At 42.6% G+C, this 20,256-nt stretch overlaps 2 protein-coding genes across 3 annotated transcripts; one reads left to right on the forward strand and one right to left on the reverse strand.

Moving 5' to 3' along the window:
• Positions 1 to 107: 107 nt before the first annotated feature.
• LOC106611758 (coiled-coil domain-containing protein 85B) lies at positions 108 to 3,490 on the reverse strand. The gene has a single exon (XM_014212302.2). It carries the CDS (start codon positions 2,029 to 2,031, stop codon positions 1,429 to 1,431), a length of 603 nt encoding a protein of 200 aa, XP_014067777.1. The 5' UTR covers positions 2,032 to 3,490; the 3' UTR covers positions 108 to 1,428.
• Positions 3,491 to 5,307: 1,817 nt separating this feature from the next.
• LOC106611755 (acidic fibroblast growth factor intracellular-binding protein B) lies at positions 5,308 to 19,155 on the forward strand. 2 transcript variants are annotated; one of them, XM_045723909.1, is made up of 12 exons: positions 5,318 to 5,645; positions 11,061 to 11,161; positions 12,450 to 12,534; positions 12,658 to 12,856; positions 13,017 to 13,143; positions 15,412 to 15,512; positions 15,635 to 15,768; positions 15,928 to 16,036; positions 16,232 to 16,295; positions 16,579 to 16,665; positions 16,912 to 17,009; positions 18,116 to 19,155. In XM_045723909.1, exons 3-12 carry the CDS (start codon positions 12,450 to 12,452, stop codon positions 18,183 to 18,185), a joined length of 1,074 nt encoding a protein of 357 aa, XP_045579865.1. In that variant the 5' UTR covers positions 5,318 to 5,645; positions 11,061 to 11,161; the 3' UTR covers positions 18,186 to 19,155. The 2 variants fall into 2 exon arrangements, with proteins under 2 accessions (XP_014067773.1, XP_045579865.1); XM_014212298.2 differs by lacking the exon at positions 11,061 to 11,161 and having other exon boundaries at positions 5,308 to 5,645.
• The last annotated feature ends 1,101 nt before the right edge of the window (positions 19,156 to 20,256 follow it).

Consider the following 20,256-nt stretch of genomic DNA (forward strand, 5'->3'; position numbering starts at 1 on the left):
CAGGTCATAACAAACATGTCGAGAGATCAATCAATCACTCATGTTGCACCATGTAAATTGAATGTCTTTCTGCAAAGTCACACACACAAAGAAAGGTCACAACATGATTGAGTGTCTCAGCCAGTGTATTTAAAGCTCTTCAATGCACTACGAGCAGCCCACCAATCACAGCCAACAACAAAGCAAATCTTATCCAATCCATGAACATGGTCTATATGCTTAAAACAGAAATATGTATTTGTTAATGAAGTAATACTGATATGTCGAGTTAATGAAGACAATGAGAGAGTATATCTACAGAATTACCACAAAACATTATATTAGGATCCTGACTATTGGCAATTTAGACAGAAAATGTGAAGCAGTAGTAATAATGATAATAATCATAACAATAATAATGTAGTAAAGAACAAAGTAAAAGTGTCTTGTCTAGTTCCCAGCATCTATAAATTCATCATCATGTCAAATCCAGTCTCGAGCTTCCAGTTTGACACAAAAGTGGCTGGTTGAGAACAGCCTGGGCCGTTCAGTTCTGAGGAAGGTCTAAGTAACACCATCATAGGTGCAGGTGCAAGACACAAACCAGCGGTGCCATCACAAGTTTTAGTGCATTGTACAGCCTAAATTACTGTGGCACACTAGCTATGTCTTTCAGTGTAAAACTCATGGGCAGCCAAGACAGTGTTCATAATATACTATTTCATTGTTAGTTTGTGATTTCATACACACAGCACTCCAATCCTGACCTGAGGGACTGAATGCATAATCTACATTATTTAAATGTTATTTAAAGGTCTTTCACAAAAATCATCACTCATCCTTCAAATATTTCAGTGCTTTTGGATGTCATGTACAGTAGACTAGTATGGCTCAAATCTGGATCGAGATATGTGTCTACAAGGACCCATATAATAGCTTTGTCCAGTGCAATGCAGTACGAAGTAGTCCACTATCAGTACAGTCCAGTGCATGAGATAACACCCTAACCTAACCTCCTTCCAACAACACCTGCTACTGTTAACCATATATAGTCTCAATCACAGAAAAGAGGAAAACCTCCCAAAAGATTGTTTAAAAAAAGCATAAAATTGCGAAATGATCATTCGATAAAGCTTGACCTTTAGTCTCAAATGTTTATGTGGGCCTGTCATCCCTCTTTCCAGGAAAAAGCCTTTTTCTTTTTTCTTGAGGATCCTTTTTCAACTCTTCTTTAGGACAGCAGCACGTGCAGAAGGAACAGAATTGACTGCTATTCTGGAGATGCTGCTGTATTACTGTGTGTTATAGGCCATCTTCTAAAAAGTATCCCAATCAAGTTTGTGTTCTACCAATGAACACTGTAAACAACTAAACATATTTCCTCAACCCATATTTCTCTTTATCATGCTCTTTCACTACTCAGTGAAAGTATCCGGCTCTGTCCCATCTTCAGTCATCAGGTGAGCACACCAGGTGGAGCTGGTCCGGACTACCGACACTCCCAGTGCTTGAACTTCCATCTCCCAGGTCTCGGGACACCATACACGGCAGGTTGAGCTCAGTGGAACCACCAGGACTGGAGTCATTCCTGCTGACACATTCCTCTTCCAGGACCAGACAAAGTTCTTTGAGGTCCAGATTCTCCTTCACCAATCCATCCTGCATGCGCTCTAGGTCGGCCAGTTTTTTCAAGTAGCCGCCCAGATCCTCACGCATCACTTTGGCTGCGTGGTGACCGAACAGCTGCCATTCCCGGGCCAGCTTCTTCACCTTTAGTCGGTCATCATCAAGGAAACAGCACAAGTCGCGCAATTCTGTGTTTTCTTCCTGGAGACGCTGGTTGACGGTTTTCAGCTCCCTGATCTCAAGCAGGTGGCCCTGTAATTGTTTGTTAACTTCTTTTATCAGCCGTCCACGCTGGATAAGAGCAGAGATCTTCTCTGACTCCTCTTTACGCAGTCGACTCACCAGCTCTTCTTTAGAGCAGGAGAGTAAATCCTCGTCAGACATCTTTGACAAGTCTCTGTTGTAGAACTCACTGTCACTCCCCATATTGTTTGGATTGATCTGTAATTCAATAACCTGAGAAATAGCCTTTCCTGATTACAGGCAGTTGAGGGTACAAATAACTTAAGCAAATTAACTTTAGCCTACAATTCCTGGGATGCTCTGCAATGTGCATGAAGGCTACAGTAAGCTTTTTACAGTAAGCTTTTTACAGTAAGCTTTTTACAGGCAGCCCTGAATTGTATGACTATCAACTGTCTCTATCCAACCATGGAAGCAAAATATAGGCCAACAGTAATTCTTGGTTTTACCTATGGATAATGTGGAACAGTGCATGCTTCACATCAACGTTTTTCTATGAGCTATAAAATTCCCTGAACAAGTTCGATCTTGATATAATAAAACAAAGCAAAGAATTTCAATATTTTCAATATAAAATGTCAATCCATCACTCTCATATCTCAGATGATAATCTGTGATTATAGGCTTTGTAAAAAGAGTTTGCATTAATGTCCAGTTTTCCCTTTGCTTTTCCTTGGTTACCTTCAGCAGGGTGAGGGGTTTTCGTGATTTTGCAATCCGTTATTTCGTTTTTATTGTGCAGCTGGCTCGTCATCCTATATCGGAAAACCTTGGATAAACTACGATAACGTTATTTTACTCAGATCTTCATGTCTTATTATCAGAAGTGACGTGCTGAAGAGCATCTGCTTTCGTTCTGTCCGAGTAAATGTTGTATTCCCTCTGTTTGGAGAATTTGTTCATGGCATAACATTCCTTTTGATTATAACCCCAAGAGAGGCAGTAATTTGAAATTCACCGAAGAAAACAAACAAGGATCTGAAGTTTCAACAACAACAAAAAATGCATCCAGATTCCTGCTCATCCTATTGCATTGGTGTGTGGAGGATAACAATGTCGGCCTTCTTCCACTGTCATTATAAAGCGGATGTCTCCTCTCAGACTCGGTTTTTCTCTCCACTCAGTGAATTTCAGAAAATGACGCCCATTTAAAAAGAATGGGATTTTCTTCTATCCTCTCCCTTCACATAAAAAGCTATAGAAATTAGTAGTAATCATCCATGTCGTCTTTAAAAACGAAATGAACAAACACAATAAAAATGTAGGACGAAATCGATACAGACCACGTTTGTGGAAGAGATGCTCCGTTTAACAGTGAAGGTCAAAATATTCACTGATGTTTTAAAAACACCGTTTCTTGATATTATCCTACAAAATGATTAAAAAAGCGATTACATTCTTGAGCATTCAAGTATGGTTGTCGGATGGTGGTTGTGAAGGAGGCGGCCGTAGGAATGCCCCTCTGAATCCCTCCCCTCTCTCTTTCCGTTTGGTCTTCCTTTACGGTAAAATAATAGCTTACACTACCTTTATTTCATTTTATTTTGTGTGATGTCATTTCTTGGAATCGACAGAAATGACATCACACAACATTTGAATGCATGTGTTTATACTATTAATTTTGTTTAGGCTGTATCACATTTGTGTTAAAATCTACGGACAGCCCTGAACTACAAGAATTTATTCGGAATATATAGCAATCATATCACATACCATTGTATGTTTGTATTCCATATATCTAAAAAATCAATCTTTCTTAAAGACCTCACCACATGACCCCACTCTCCACCCCCTCCAACCGTAGGCCCACAAACACGCATGCACGCACAACAGAATATAACACACAAGCATCAGAGTCACACTTTGACACAGAACAATAAGTGAATCAGAGTATCAGTGTAGTCTACACAATTTCAAATACACAGATGGAAAGTGTGACAAAAGGTTTAAGCATGAGGTATTTGGCCACATCCTTCCGCCCTTCATTCCAGCTCTATTGTTTCAGTGAGGCCATAACAATATAGGGTGTTATACCGGGACTGGGGGAAGCAGGGGATGGAATCAGGGTGAGGTTAGCTAACAGAAGGGCTGGAACTGGGAGAGTGTTGGTTGGTTTGCAGTGAGGTGTAAAACAAAAAGACAGTTGACTGTGTACTTTTTCTCTTTTGTAATTTTGAAGGGCACAGACAGATACAGCAAAAGGAGGGATGGGAGGGGCGAGGAGAGGGATTTGGTGGGATTTATTCAGATAAATCTCTGCAGGGAAAGCATGCGCAAAAACACACACATCATAATTCCTCATAGTAGCTCTCTACTTTTTAACATTTTATTTGTGTTTATTATGGTAAAATAACCGTTCTGATATTCTGTTTTACATAATGTAATTGCGTATGTTTTGTATATCAAAATATAATTTTACAATATAAACTTGTGCAACATGTTCTCATGTAGGTTACATCATATGTTTCATAGATTGTAGTATTCCACATTTTTTGTTGTTGAAAATAAGTAGTTCAAAGTGTGCTGCTGAAAAGGTTTAAATATGGCCGCTATACCAGATACGAAAGAGGAAGCGAGACAGCCCACTCACTGTTTTTTTCTGATTCAATGAAAGCCAGTGAACTAAGTAGAACAGGCCCAGCTGCTTTAGAGAGACATAGTAATGGCGTCTTTTTGTAGGCACTAACTCTGCCATAGTTCGTTGGACAAAACCTATTGGGAAATTAATGGCGTTTTTTGAGGTTTTTTTGATAAACGCCGAAAATAAAGTATGTGGTAAACACAGGTTTAGGAGATTTTATACGTTTTGTTCTATGAGATAATCTTCATCAGCTAACGTCACTTTTTGTGAATTTTGAAGCATTTATGTTAAAAAAAACGCACATAATGCACATAAATGCTTCATATTGTATAAAGGTCATGTTCACTGACTGATATTATCTAATATAATAAAACGTAGGCTATAAGATATCCTTAGCCTGTGTTAACCTCAGACCTTATTTTCGGCAATTATCCCAAAACCCTATTCTTTCCCCATACATTTTCCCAACTGGAATGGCTGAAGGAACCAGAGGTAACTAATTTCCGTTTTTTAGGACTACAAGCTAGCGAGCTCATTGGTGTCTATGGTAGACCCACCCCTTTAAATTGACCGGAACTGATAAAAACATGTTACGGTAAACAGCCAACCAGCTTTGGCTATGATCATAGAGATAGATAGAGGACTCATCTTAGTATGTGTGCCATTAAAGCATTTGTGACTGCATTAGCAGCGCCATTGAGGCAATCTCCATTTTGAAGTAGTTCATTTTCTTCTTCACGATTGGCTGATCCCTCCTCATGACCCAGCCAATGAAGTCGGAAGACCCGCCCAGCTGACTACATTAAAATGGTGGAAGCCCTCAATGGCGCTGCCCATGCGAAAAATGCATTTTGGGCCACTAGACGCTTCTATCATTCTCTATGGGCTATACCAGACATACTTATCTGGCTATATAAAGATACTTCCTGTGAAGGCACAATAAAGTGTTGTTCACAGGTCTTTTCTGCCGTTTATTTTTCGGAAAAAAAGGCTTCGTTACAGCATTAGCAACGGATGACAATGTCTCCAGCAGTAAATATATAGTTTATAGGAGCTTATTATCCGTTATGTTTTTAGATAATAATGAATTATCAAGCTAGCAACGTTAGCTAACGGTAGTATACCAGTTCTGGACAGCCGGGATTATTACTCAACCTAGTTAAAACGCTTAACTATATTATAACAGTATAGAAAATTGGAACCTTAATTAAAAAAGGTAAGTATCATTTTGTTTAGTCAGATAATGTATACAGTTAATGTAATTACAAGTAGCTAACGTTTGTGAAACATTGACTTGGTAGTACAGTGCAGGAAACCTGACGTTGAAATGCATTGAATTCTACGTCGGGGAGAAATTAGCATTTTAATCAGGAAAGTTTCCCCTCACAACCTCTACAAACCAGAATGTTGAATAAAAGTATATTTTAAAGTACTTTACCGGTTGTCCATACGGTTGGTCTTTTTAACGTGTAGGAATGTTAGACAACATATTCACAAAGTATAATTACATAAACCATTCAAAGCGCTGGTAATTTATTGCATTCAGATTTCTATCACCTGAAGCATGTGCAGAACCATGTAAACACGAGCTCAGCAAGTATGCACGAGTCACCTGCATGTATTTGTATCTTGTGCACATGCTTCAGGTGATAGAAATCTGAAGGCACTACCAGGAATTTGAATAGTTTATGTAATTATACTTTCCCCATGGATATACACTCATTGGCAAGTTTATTGGGTACCTCACCCCCTTCACGAAAATAGCTCCCACAGACAGTGAGTCACCTGGCCATGGCTGGCACTATTTAACTAGGCAAGTCAGGGCCAATTGTGCGCTGCCCTATGGGACCCCCAATCACGGCCAGTTGTGATACAGCCCAGGATCTGTAGGGACACCTCTAGCACTGAGATGAAGTGCCTTAGACCGCTGCGCCACTCGGGAGCCCTATATAAGCAGGCAGACCGGCCTCCTGGGCTGTTTGCATGACAGTGTCTATGGTTTACTGAGAATGGTGCAACAGTCCTGTGGGCGAAAACGGGTTGTTGATGAGAGAGGTCGAAGGAGGATGGCAAGAATCGTGCAAGCTAACAGGCATGCCACAAACAGGCAAATAACAGTGCAGTACAACAGTGGTGTGCAGAACGAAATGCACAACTCGTTGCTCCTTGTCACGGATGGGCTATTGCAGCAGACGACCACACCGGTTTCCACTCCTATCAGCTAAAAAAACAGAAGAAGCGGCTATAGTGGGCACGATGAATCCTGGTTCCTGTTGCATCATGCTGGTGGCAGTCAGGATTTGCCGTAAGCAGTGTGAGTCCATGGCTCCATCCTTCCTGGTGTCAACCGTGGTGGTGTGGGGAATATTTTCCTGGCACACGTTAGGTCCCTTGATACCAATTGGGCATCGTTTGAATGCCATACCTTGTAGAATCCATGCTCCAAAGAATTCAGGCTGTTCTGGAGGAAAAGGGCAAAGCCCGACACGGTACGGACAAATGCCAAAGTACATTAAAATGTACTTTTATTCAACATTCTGGCTTGTAGAGGTTGTGAGAGGAAACTTTCCTGATTCAAATGCTCATTTCTACCCTATATCAAATTTAATGCAAATCAATGTCGGGTTTCCAGACAAAATCTAGGCTTACAAAGGAGTCGTTGAATATGGCAATGTTCCTTTAAATTCAAGAAGCAGCCATTCAACTTGCCATTCACCAGCTTTTCAAGCTTAATAATATCAAAATACGTTCAGTACTTACCAAAGAATGGAGTTTCGCTGAGAAACTTGTCATTAATGCCGTTCCGGCCTGTATGTACGCCCAAAAAGGTCTAAATAAAAAGTTACATGTAACTGAAAAAATGCCATGTCTGGAACGAGTCTATTGTTTTTGAGTAAGTGCAATTGTGTTAAATCCACCTTTTCTGCACCTGTTGCAATATTATTGGAATTAAAATACACTAAATAAAGCCTATCTAGAAATATACAATCACTGTAAAAACGTACCCTATATTGTCTACTTAATCTACTTACATTAAATATTGCATCCATGTAGCGCGGGTGAAACAACAGATTGATATGACGTTCATACTGTTGTAGGTGATCAAATCAATGACCTTTCCTGCTGCTGTATCAGCCGAGGGGTGCGCACTTGCTCAAAAACAATACTTAAATTATTTCCAGACAAGGCATTTTTTCGGTTGCATGTAACTTTTTTTATTTAGATATTTTTTGGGAGGACATACCGGCCGGAATGGCAGTAATGACGATAGTTGTTCGGCGAAACAGTCCGTATTTTGACATTGGGCCAAAGGAGAATCTCCATATTCAACGTCTCCTGTAAACCCAGATTTTGGTTCAGTAGTACAGTAGCTATGTACAGTGCATTCGGAAAGTATTCAGACCCCTTGATTATTTCCCCACATTTTGTTACTTTAAAGCCTTATTCTAAAATTGATTAAATATATAAAACAAATTCATAAATCTACACACTAACCCATAAAGATAAAGCGAAAACAGGTTTTTAGGAATTTTTGCTAAATTATTAAAAATGAAAAACATAAGTATTCAGACCTTTTGCTATGAGACTCGAAATTGAGCTCAGGTGCATCCAGTTTCCATTGATCATCCTTGAGATATTTCTTCAACTTGATTGGAGTCCACCTGTGGTAAATTCAATTGAATCAAATTATATTTGTCACATGCGCTGAATACAACAGATTCACCTTACAGTGAAATGCTAACTTACAAGCCCTAAACCAACAATGCAGTTTTAAGAAAATACCTAAAAAAAAGAGATACGAATAACAAATAATTAAAGAGCAGCAGTAAATAACAATAGCAGGGCTATATACAGGAGGTACCGGTACAGAGTCAATGTGCAGGGGCACCGGTGTTGACGTAATATCTACATGTAGGTAGAGTTATTTAAGTGACTATGCATAGATAATAAGAGTAGCAGCAGCGTGGGGGGCATAGTCTGGGTAGCCATTTGATTAGATGTTCAGGAGTCTTATGGGTTGGGGGTAGAAGCTGTTTAGAAGCCTCTTGGACCTAGACTTGGCGCTCCGGTACTGCTTGCCGTGCGGTAGCAGAGAGAACAGTTTATGACTAGAGTGGCTGGAGTCTTTGACAAGTTTTAGGACCTTCCTCTAACACCGCCTGATATAGAGGTCCTGGATGGCAGGAAGCTTGGCCCTGGTGTAGTACTGGGCCTTACGCACTATCCTCTGTAGTGCCTTGCGGTCGGAGGCCGAGCAGTTGCCATACCAGGCAGTGATGCAACCCGTCAGGATGCTCTCGATGGTGCAGCTGTTAAACCTTTTGAAGACCTGAAGACCCATGCCAAATCTTTTCAGTCTCCTGAGGGGGAATAGGTTTTGTCGTGTCCTCTTTACGACTGTCATGGTGTGCTTGGACAATGTTTGTTGATGTGGACGCCAAGGAACTTGAAGCTCTCAACCTGCTCCACTACAGACCCGTCGATGAGAATCAGGGCGTGCTCGGACCTCCTTTTCCTGTAGTCCATAATCATCTCCTTTGTCTTGATCGCGTTGAGGGAGAGGTTGTTGTCCTTGCACCACACTGTCAGGTCTCTGACCTCCTCCCTATAGGCTGTCTCATTGTTGTCGGTGATCAGGCCTACCACTGTTGTCATCGCCAAACTTAATGATGGTGTTAGAGTCGTGCCAGGCCATGCAGTCATGAGTGAACAGTGAGTACAGGAGGGGACTGAGCAAGCACCCCTGAGGGGCCCCCGTGTTGAGGATCAGTGTGACGGATGTGTCGTTACCTACCCTTACCACCTGGAGGCGGCCCGTCAGGAAGTCCAGGATCCAGTTGCAGAGGGAGGTGTTTAGTCCCAGGGTCCTTAGCTTAGTGATGAGCTTTGAGGGCACTATGGCGTTGAACGCTGAGCTGTAGTCAATGAAGAGCATTCTCACATAGGTGTTCCTTTTGTCCAGGTGGGAAAGGGGCAGTGTGGCTGCAATAGAGATTGCATCATCTGTGGATCTGATGGGGCGGTATACAAATTGGAGTGGGTGTAGGGATTCTGGGATAATGGTATCGATGTGAGCCATGACCAGCCTTTCAAAGCATTTCATGGCTACAGACGTGACTGCTACGGATTGGTAGTCATTTGGGCAGATTACCTTAGTCCCTGTGCCCAAGAACACTATGGTGGGCTGCTTGAAACATGTTGGTATTACAGACTGTCAGGGACAGGTTAAAGATGTCAGTGAAGACACTTGCCAGTTGGTCAGCGCATGCTCGGAGTACATGTCCTGGCAATCCGTCTGACCCTGCGGCCTTGTGAATGTTGACCTGTTTAAAGGTATTACTCACATCGGCTGCGGAGAGCGTAATCACACAGTTGTCCGGAACAGCTGATGGTCTCATGAATGTTTCAGTGTTATTTGCCTCCAAGCGAGCATAGAAGTGATTTAGCACATCTGGCAGGGTCGTGTCACTGGGCAGCTCCCGGCTGTGCTTCCCTTTGTAGTCTGTAATAGTTTGCAAGCCCTGCCACATCCGACGAGCGTCGGAGCCGGTGTAGTACAATTTGATCTTAGTCCTGTATTGATGCTTTGCCTGTTTGATGGTTCGTCGGTGGGCATAGCGAGATATCTTATAAGCTTACAGGTTAGTCCCACTCCTTGAAAGCGGCAGCTCTACCCTTTAGCTCAGTGTGAATGCTGCCTGTAATCCATGGCTTCTGGTTGGGGTATGTACGTACAGTCACTGTGGGGACGACGTCATCGATGCACTTATTGATGAAGCCAGTGACTAATGTGGTGTACTCCTCAATGCCATCGGAAGAATCCCGGAACATATTCCAGTCTGTGCTAGCAAAACAGTCCTGTAGTTTAGCATCTGCTTCATCTGACCACTTTACTGACCCAGTCACTGGTGCTTCCTGCTTTAATTTTTGCTTGTAAGCAGGAATCAGGAGGATAGAATTATGGTCAGATTTGCCAAATGGCGGGTGAGCTTTGTACGTGTCTCTGTGTGTGGAGTAAAGGTGCCCCCCCCTCTGGTTGCATATTTAACATGCTGAGAGAAATTTCGTAAAACTGGTTTAAGTTTCCCTGCATCAAAGTCCTCGGCCACTAGGAGTGCCGCCTCTGGATGAGCGTTTTCTTGTTTGCTTATGGCGGTATACAGCTCATTGAGTGCGGTTTTAGTGCCAGCATCGGTCTGTGGTGGTTTGTAGACAGCTACAAAAAATATAGATGACAACTCTCTAGGTTGATAGTGTGGTCTACAGCTTATCATGAGATACTCTACCTCAGGCGAGCAAGACTTCCTTAGATATCGTGCACCAGCTGTTGTTTACAAATATGCATAGGCGCCCTGCCTCGTGTCTTACCAGAGGCTGCTGTTCTATCCTGCCGATGGAGTGTATAACCCGCCAGCTGTATGTTATTAATGTCGTCGTTAAGCCACGATTTGGTGAAACATAAGATATTACAGTTTTTAATGTCCCCTTGGTCGGATATACGTGCTTTCAGTTCATCCCATTTATTTTCCAGTGATTGAACGTTAGCTAACAGTACTGATGGCAAAGGCAGATTAGCCACTCATCGCCTGATCCTCACAAGGCACCCCGATCTCTTTCTGCAAAATCTCAGTTTCTTTCTCCAACGAATGATGAGGATGAGGGCATGTTCGGGTGTTTGGAGTATTTGCTTCCCGTCCGACTCATGAAAGAAAATGATTTGTCCAATTCGAGGTGAGTAATCGCTGTTCTTATGTCCAGAAGCTCTTTTCGGTCATAAGAGATGGTAGCAGCAACATTATGTACATAATAAGTTACAAACAATGCGAAAAAACAAACAAAATAGCACGGTTGGCTAAGAGCCAATAGAACGGCAGCCATCTCCTCCGGCGCCATCTTTATTGATTGGACATGATTTGGAAAGGCACACCTGTCTATATAAGGTCCCACAGTTGACAGTGCGTGTCAGAGAAAAAAACCAAGCCATGAGGTTGAAGAGCTCTGAGACAGGATTGTGTCGAGGCACAGATCTGGGGAAGGCTACCAAAACATTTCTGCAGCATTGAAGGTCCCCAAGAACACAGTGGCCTCCATCATTCTTAAATAGAGGAAGTTTGGAACCACCAAGACTCTTCCTAGAGCTGGTCGCCCGGCCAAACTGAGCAATCGGGGGGACGGGCCTTGGTCAGGGAGGTGACCAAGAACCTGATGGTCACTCTGACAGAGCTCCAGAGTTCCTCTGTGGAGATGGTTGTCCTTCTAGAAGGTTCTCCCATCTCTGCAGCACTCCACCAATCATGCCTTTATGGTAGTGACCAGACGGAAGCCACTCCTCAGTAAAAGTCACATGACAGCCCGCTTGGAGTTTGCCAAAAGGCACCTAAAGGACTCAGACCATGAGAAACAAGATTCTCTGGTCTGATGAAACCAAGTTTGAAGGTTCACCTTTCAATAGGACAACGACCTTAAGCACACAGTCAAGACAACCAGGAGTGGCTTCGGGACAAGTCTCTGAATGTCCTTGATTGGCTCAGCCAGAGCCCGGACTTGAACCCGATCAAACATTTCTGGAGAGACCTGAAAATAGCTGTGCAGCGTCGCTCCCCATCCAACTTGACAGAGCTTGAGAGGATCCGCAGAAATAATGGGAGAAACTCCCCAAATACAGGTGTGCCAAGCTTGTATCATCATACCCAAGAAGCCTCGAGGCTGTAATCGCTGCCAAAGGTGCTTCAACAAAGTACTGAGTAAAGGGTCTGAATACTTAAATGTGACATGATATTTCAGTTTTGAATTTAATAAATTTGCTAACATTTCTATTAACCTGTTTTTCCTTTGTCATTATGGGATATTGTGTGTAGATTGGAAAAGGCTGTAACGTAACAACATTTTGAAAAAGTCAAGGGGTCTAAATACTTTCTGAATGCACTGTAAGTGGTGAATGATATTCCACAGGTATTGTGACAAGTGAAATGAAAACGTTGACACTTATTAAAACCATATTTGTCTTGTTTCCACTTAGATGTCAGTGGAACTCGATGTGTTTGTGGGTAACACCACCATTATGGATGAGGAAGTCTATCAGTTCTGGCTGGATGGCTACACAGGTATTAGCCACAACATTCACCAACTCACACACATATACTAGACACAGTCATCCATAAAAAAATACTTAATCAATATCTCTAACATAAACCTTGAATCCTGTTTCCTTTCTGCCCCATCCTCAGTGAATGATGCAGTGAAGGTTCGTATGGAGGGAGGGGTATTGGAGGAGTGTGAGGCCAGTGCTGAGGTTTTGCGCAGTGACACCATGGACCAGTACAGAACCTTCCAGATGTGTGAGCGCCTCCTGCACAGCCCCGCCAAACTGGCCAATCAGCTGCTGTTCCAGATCCCACCTCATCGCCAGGTCATGCTCATAGAGAGGTGCTCTACCATCTCTTGAAACACTTTTTAATGTCTTATCTTCCTCTGCCTTAAATGTCACCTAACCTGTCTCCCTCTCCTCCATCTCGCCCCTCTCCTCCATCTCGCCCCTCTCCTCCATCTCGCCCCTCCTCCATCTCGCCTCTCTCTTTCTGTAAAGGTACTATACGTTTGATGGCGTGTTTGTACGAGAGGTCCTTGGGAAGAAACTCTCAAAGGGGACCAAGAAGGACCTGGATGATGTCAGTGCAAAGACTGGTGTCACACTGAAGAGCTGCAGGCGGCAGGTAGCAGAAACCTCAGCGAGACATCCCCATTAACAATGGCTATATCACTGACCTGTAACATAGGATAGGATGAACTTTAATGTCCCAAGGGGAAAATTGTCTTAGACACACAGTACTGCTGTATACAAAATACACTGTACATCATACACTTCTTGTTTAGCCACATACAGTACCAGCCAAAAGTTTGGACACACCTACTCATTCAAGGGTTTTTCTTTATATTTACTATTTTCTACATTGTAGAATAATACTGAAGACATCAAAAGTATGAAATAGCACATATGGAATCATGTAGTAACCAAAAACAGTGTTAAACAAATCAAAATATTTTTGAGATTCTTCAAAGTAGCCACTCTTTGCCTTGATGACAGCTTTGCACACTCTTGGCATTCTCTCAACCAACTTCAACTGGGATGCTTTTCCAACAGTCTTGAAGGAGTTCCCACATATGCTGAGCACTTGTTGGCTGCTTTTCCTTCACTCTGCGGTCCAACTCATCCCAAACCATCTCAATTCTGGTGATTGTGGAGGCCAGGTCATCTGATGCAGCACTCCATCACTATCCTTGGTCAAATAGCCCTTATACAGCCTGGAGGTGTGTTTGGTCATGGTCCTGTTGAAAAACAAATGATAGTCCTACTAAGCACAAACCAGATGGGGATGGTGTATCGCTGCAGAATGCTGTGGTAGCCATGCTGGTTAAGTGTGCCTTGAATTCTAAATAAATCACTGACAGTTTCACCAGCAAAGCACCCCCACACCATCAGACCTCCTCCTCCTCCATGCTTCACAGTGGGAACTACACATGCAGAGATCATCCGTTAACCTACTCTGCGTCTCACAAGGCGGTTAGAACCAAAAATCTCAAATTTGGACTCATCAGACCAAAGGACAGATTTCCACCGTTCTAATGTCCATTGCTCGTGTTTCTTGGCCCAAGCAAGTCTCTTCTTCTTTTTTTTCTCTTTTTTTTTCTCTCCAATTTAATGATGTCCAATTGGTAGTTACAGTCTTGTTTCATCGCTGCAACTTCCGTACGGACTCAGGAGAGACGAAGGTCGAGAGCCGTGCGTCCTCCGAAACACAACCCAACCAAGCCGCACTGCTTCTTGACACAATGCCCACTTAACCCGGAAGCCAGCCGCACCAATGTGTCAGAGGAAATACCGTACACCTGGCGACTGGGTCAGCGTGCACTGTGCCCGGCCCTCCACAGGAGTTGCTAGTGCACGATGGGACAAGGACATCCCTGCCGGCCAAACCCTCCCCTAACCTGGACGACGCTGGGCCAATTGTGCGCCGCCCCGGGGGTCTTCCGGTCGCGGCCCGGCTGCGACAGACCCTGGACTTGAACCCAGAATCTCTAGTGGCACAGCTAGCCTTAGACCACTGCGCCACTCGGGAGGCCCAAGTCTCTTCTTCTTATTGGTGTCCTTTAGTAGGGGTTTCTTTGCATATTTATTTGGGCTGCAATTTCTGAGGCTGGTAACTCTAATGAACTTATCCTCTGCAGCAGAGGTAACTCTGGGTCTTCCTTTCCTATGGCGGTCCTCATGAGAGCCAGTTTCCTCATAGGCTTGATGGTTTTTGCGACTGCACTTGAAGAAACTTTCAAAGTTCTTGACATTTTTCCAAATTGACTGACCTTCATGTCTTAAAGTAATGATGGACTGTTGTTTCTCTTTGCTTATTTGAGCTGTTCTTTCCATAATATTGACTTGGTCTTTAACCAAATAGGGCTGTCTTCTGTATACCACCCCTACCTTGTCACAACACGACTGATTGGCTCAAATGCATTTAGAAGAAAAAAATTACACAATTTTAACAAGGCACACCTGTTAATTTAAATGCATTCCAGGTGACTACCTCATGAAGCTGGTTGAGAGAATGCTAAAAGTGTGCAAAGTTGTCATCAAGGCTACTTTGAAGAATCTCAAATATAAAATCTATTTAGATTTAACACTTCTTTTCTTTTTTGGGGGGGGGGGGTTATTTCATAGTTTTGATGTCATCACTATTATTCTACAATGTAGAACATATTAATGATAAAGAACAACCCTTAAATGAGTAGGTGTCAACTTTTGACTGGTACTGTACGCCACTCACAGAATAAGGGAATATGCTAACTCAGCTCAACATTAGTGAGACCGTCCTGCCTGTACAGATTCTATGAGCTACAGAGCTCAAGACACTGTAGTTCTAAGACCAAATGTCACTGTTTTTCACATGCACACTAAAGCTTTTCTGAATGATCCCCTTTTCTCCCAGTTTGATAACTTCAAGCGTGTATTCAAAGTTGTGGAGGAACTGAAGGGACCCCTGGTGGAAAACATTCGTCAGCACTTCCTTCTCTCTGACAAGCTGGCCAGGTAATAGTAGAATTTACTATTCAATTTGATATAATCTTGTGATTTATTTTGTACACTTTGACCTCTTTTTATTTATTTTTTATTTTTATTTTATAAAACTCCCCTGCATCTCCTCTTCTCAGGGATTATGCTGCCATTGTTTTCTTTGCCAACAATCGCTTTGAGACGGGGAAGAAGAAGCTGCATTATCTTACATTCCAGGACTTTGCCTTCTGTGCAGGGCAGCTCATCAGCAACTGGACCGTGGGAGCATTGGGTGAGTCCCTAATCAATTGATCTGCACTTGTGCACTGCAATCATTCCCGAGTCCTTATGAGGCCCGCATTAATTGGAGTTATGATTTATTTTTTTTACTGTCGCAGCACTGTTATCTAATACGGCAATATCAGATGTCTGAAGTAGTTTGTCTTCTCAGATAACATGGTGGAAGACATGGATGTGGATCTTGAGAAGGAGTTCTTACAAGATCTAAAGGAACTGAAGATTTTAATTACTGACAAAGATCTACTGGACCAGCACAAGAGGCATGAGTGTGGTCCATTAATTATTGATTGCCTGATATGTATGTTATTGATTGTTTCCTGTCAATAATTCACTTTTTTTTTTTCTCTGTATTTTTTTGTGTATATTGTATGCATTCTAATATTATGAATGACAATATTCAGTAGTATCCCTCATGCCCTTGCTCCTGTTTCTCTCATTCCCTCCGCCCCACTCAGTTTGGTGTGCACGGCTCTCCGGGGGAAGACCAAAGCATTTAATGAGATGGAAGCCAACTTCAAGGTGAGTGACAACACATGCTTGTGTTACCCAACAGGACTGCTAAGGCTTCAACAGACCACCCAGTTTCATAGGAGGTGATGTCCAGTCCTACCTACTACAAAAATCTGTAAATCAGTCCATAGAAAGTGTGGTAACCATGGTTATATGGGGTCAAATGTGCACATCAATTGTCTTATTCAAACAGTTCACTTGAGTTGATTTATTTCTAAACTGCAGTATCAAAGACTTTTTCAAATTATTTGATAATTATTTGAAACAAACTCTACTCTCTCTTCATCCATAGAATCTCTCCAGAAGCCTTGTCAACATTGCTGCCAAATTAACCAACACGAAAGACGTCAGAGACTTCTTTATTGATCTGGTGGAAAAGGTATATAAGTAAATCATTAGTAATATATATTAGTGAATGTTTTTAGTCAGAATATTCAACTCTGGCTCTGGCTTATCAGACCAATAAGGTCTATAGACTTTTGTGCTACCCATGAGACTGGTGTAATCTCTCTCTCGCTCTCTCTCTCTTTTTCTCTCGTTCTTTCTCTCTTTCTCTCTCTCTCTCTTTCTTTCTTTCTTTCTCTCTTTCTCTTTCTCTCTTTCTTTCTCTCTCTCTCTCTCACAGTTTATTGAGCCGTGTCGGTCAGACAAATGGACAGCAGGAGACATGAGGCTCTACCTCACTCACTACACTAACTCTGCACACATACTTGACACATTCAAGTGAGTAACATATTACTGTTATACATACACTGCATATACAAAAGTATGTGGACATCTGGAGTGATGAATCACGCTTCACCATCTGGCAGTCCGACAGACGAATCTGGGTTTGGCGGATGCCAGGAGAACGCTACCTGTCCGAATGCATAGTGCCAAGTGTAAAGTTTGGTGGAGGAGGAATAATGGTCTGGGGCTGTTTTTCATGGTTCAGGTGAGGCCCCTTAGTTCCAGTGAAGGGAAATCTTAACACTACAGCATACAATGACATTCTAGACGATTTTGTGCTTCCAACTTTGTGGCAACAGTTTGAGGCAGGCCTTTTCCTGTTTCAGCATGAGAATGCCCCCATGCACAAAGCGTGGTCCATACAGAAATAGGTTGTCGAGATCGGTGTGGAAGAACTTGACTGGCCTGCAGAGAACCCATGACCTTAACTCCATCGATCACCTTTGGGATAAATTGGAACGCTGACTGCGAGCCAGGCCTAATCGCCTAACATCAGTGCCCGACCTCACTGATGCTCTTGTGGCTGAATGGAAGCAAGACCCCACAGCAATGTTCCAACATCTAGTGGAAAGCCCTCCCAGAAAAGTGGCGGCTGTTGTGGCAGAAAAGGGGGGACCAACTCCATATTAATACCCGTGATTTTGGAATGAGATGTTTGACGAGCAGGTGTCCACAAACTTTTGGTCATGTAGTGTATTGTGCTGCCTGGCATACATTTAAGGGCCTGACCGTTTTTAGTTTGTGCTTGCATAATATATGTATTTCATATCCCAGTTGTCACCAGTGGGTGTCACTGCAACTCGCTCCATGTGTCTTAAACTATAGTTACCTTGTTTCTCGCACAGCCACTCTGGAATGTGGTTAACAGTTTACACAACCCTAGACCACGACACACTCAACAAACACATATTTATCGGACAACCATATTATAACATGCCTCTCATTAAACTGAATAAGCAAAGATCACTCCATATTATGAAACTTGGCCAGCTCTCATAATGAGAATTTGTCTTGAGTTTTACACGTTCCATATATCTCTTTTTCTTTCTCTCTCTCTCTCTCTCTCTCTCGCTCTCGCTCTCGCTCTCTCTCTCTCTCAGACACCAGGTAGTGTGGGACAGGTATATGGGAGTGATCAAAAGCTGCATCCTCAAAATGTACCATGACTGAGATGCTGCCTCGCTCAACTTCCTGTTCTCTTTATATCCGAGTCGTGTTGTCTTTTTTTTCTCCTCTCTGCAGTCGTCATATAAATCCTCCGCTCCCTCTGTCAGATGTTTTCCTCCAATCCCAGTGCCCACATTTCTCCTTTCTTCATGTCTTTCTGCTGTTTTGTTTACTTTCTTTCCTCCCTCTTTTCCCTCTCACTCCTCGGTCTGTTCTGACACCCTACTCTGCAATGTCATCTTGCATATCATTTGTGTTGTGTACTGAACAACAATATAAACGCAACATGTAAAGTGTTTGTCTCAAATTTTGTGCACAAATTTGTTTACATCCCTGTTAGTGAGCTTTTCTCCTTTGCCAGATTATTCATCCACCTGACAGGTGTAGCATATCAAGAAGCTGATTAAACTGTATGATCATTACACAGGTGCACCTTGTGCTGGGGACAATAAAAGGTCCAGTTTTGTCACACAACACAATGCCACAGATGTTAAGTTTTGAGGGAGCGTGCAATTGGCATGCTGACTGCAGGAATGTCCAACAGAGCTATTCCCAGAGAATTGGATGTTCCTTTCTCTACCATAAGCCGCTTCTAACCGGCCTCACAACTGCAGACCACGTGTAACCACGCCAGCCCAGGCCCTCAACATCCTTCTTCACCTGCTACATCGTCTGAGGAGGGGTGGGGGGGGTGCTGAGGATTATTTCTGTCTTTAATAAAGCCCTTTTGTGGGGGTAAACTCATTCTGATTGCCTGGGCCTGGCTCCCGAGTGGGTGGACCTAGCTCCCAAGTGGGTGGGCCTATGCCCACTTATGGCTGTGCCCCTGCCCAGTCATGTGAAATCCATAGATTCAGGCCTAATGAATTGAATTCAATTGACTGATTTCCTTCTATGAACTAATACTCAGTAAAATCTTTGAAATTGTTGCATTTATATTTTTGTTAGGTATAAATAAAGTCAACTCATTTTATACCGACGGTCTCTTGGCCCTGATTGTATTGCAGATATTGAGGGTGTGTGTTTGTGCGTATGCTGTGAGTGCTTGTTTATGTTAGAATGTCAGATGCAAATTACTCAGATTTAAAAACTGACTGCAGCTGTAGGTGTTGAGAGCTGTTTGGTCCAATATAACACTTAGATATTTCACAGCTTGAACATGCCAAGAAAGTGGCTAGGATCTCATACATTCTAGCATGGATAAATATGGGTGAAGACAGACTATTTTGGAATACATCTGCGTAGTAAATTAAACCTGAGTGGATTGTGATATGAGAAGCTGTGTGTCTATGTGTGGCCACTGGGGGTTGGGTAAGAGCAGCTGTCACCCTCCCACACACACACATCAATATCTCTTATTTTTATCTGTATTTCTTGAAACTGCACTGTTGGTTTGGGGTTCGTAAGTAAGCATTTCACTGTAAGGTCTACACCTGTTGTATTCGGCGCATGTGACTAATACAATTTGATTTTGATTTGATTTGAAACCATGATTAGATAGGTATAATGGTACTGCTCATTTCCATGTCAATTATGGATTTGCACTTCAGCAAAAACGTAGTATCTATAAATTATAACTAACATGGACACTAAGATAATAATATTGTAAAAAGGAAGAACATATTTCACTGTTTGTATACAGTAGTAGAGCTGTCCCGGAGTACACAGCTTTCATGTAATTGTCAAAGGAAATGTGTTGCAAAAGTATTAGTAGTACTGTAGTTATAACAAAACCTCTTGAAGAAATGGATGATAATTACTTCAGGGTCAGTCTTTTCATGCTTCTACATATAAACATGTCTGTCTGTAAGACTTCCAGTTTAAATATTTACTGGTAGTTAGCTTTTCTAACTACTTTTCCAAGAAGGCTTGTGTCTCTCTCCTCTCTCTCCTTCGCTCTAATTTTTGTCCACATTCCACCAACTTCTCTCCCAAGCTATAAATATCTGCCTGTGTCAGATTGGACCGGAGCGAGGGAAACTTAGTGGCTGTACAGAAAGAGAGAAAAAGATGGGGGAAGTAAGGATAGATAGATTGGGGGAGCGAGTTGTGGAGCTGTGGGGGGTGATTTTAA

This window comes from Salmo salar, chromosome ssa09 (genome assembly GCF_905237065.1).
Source record: "Salmo salar chromosome ssa09, Ssal_v3.1, whole genome shotgun sequence".
Lineage (NCBI taxonomy): Eukaryota > Metazoa > Chordata > Actinopteri > Salmoniformes > Salmonidae > Salmo > Salmo salar.

Bases quoted from the DNA above. Each gene is read 5' to 3' on its own strand.
- LOC106611758 (XM_014212302.2), bottom strand. From the start codon at position 2,031: ATGGGGAGTGACAGTGAGTTCTACAACAGAGACTTGTCAAAGATGTCT.
- LOC106611755 (XM_014212298.2), top strand. From the start codon at position 12,450: ATGTCAGTGGAACTCGATGTGTTTGTGGGTAACACCACCATTATGGAT. The intron at 15,513-15,634 runs GTAATAGTAGAA...TCCTCTTCTCAG, and splicing joins CTCTCTGACAAGCTGGCCAG to GGATTATGCTGCCATTGTTT. The intron at 16,037-16,231 runs GCATGAGTGTGG...CGCCCCACTCAG, and splicing joins CTACTGGACCAGCACAAGAG to TTTGGTGTGCACGGCTCTCC.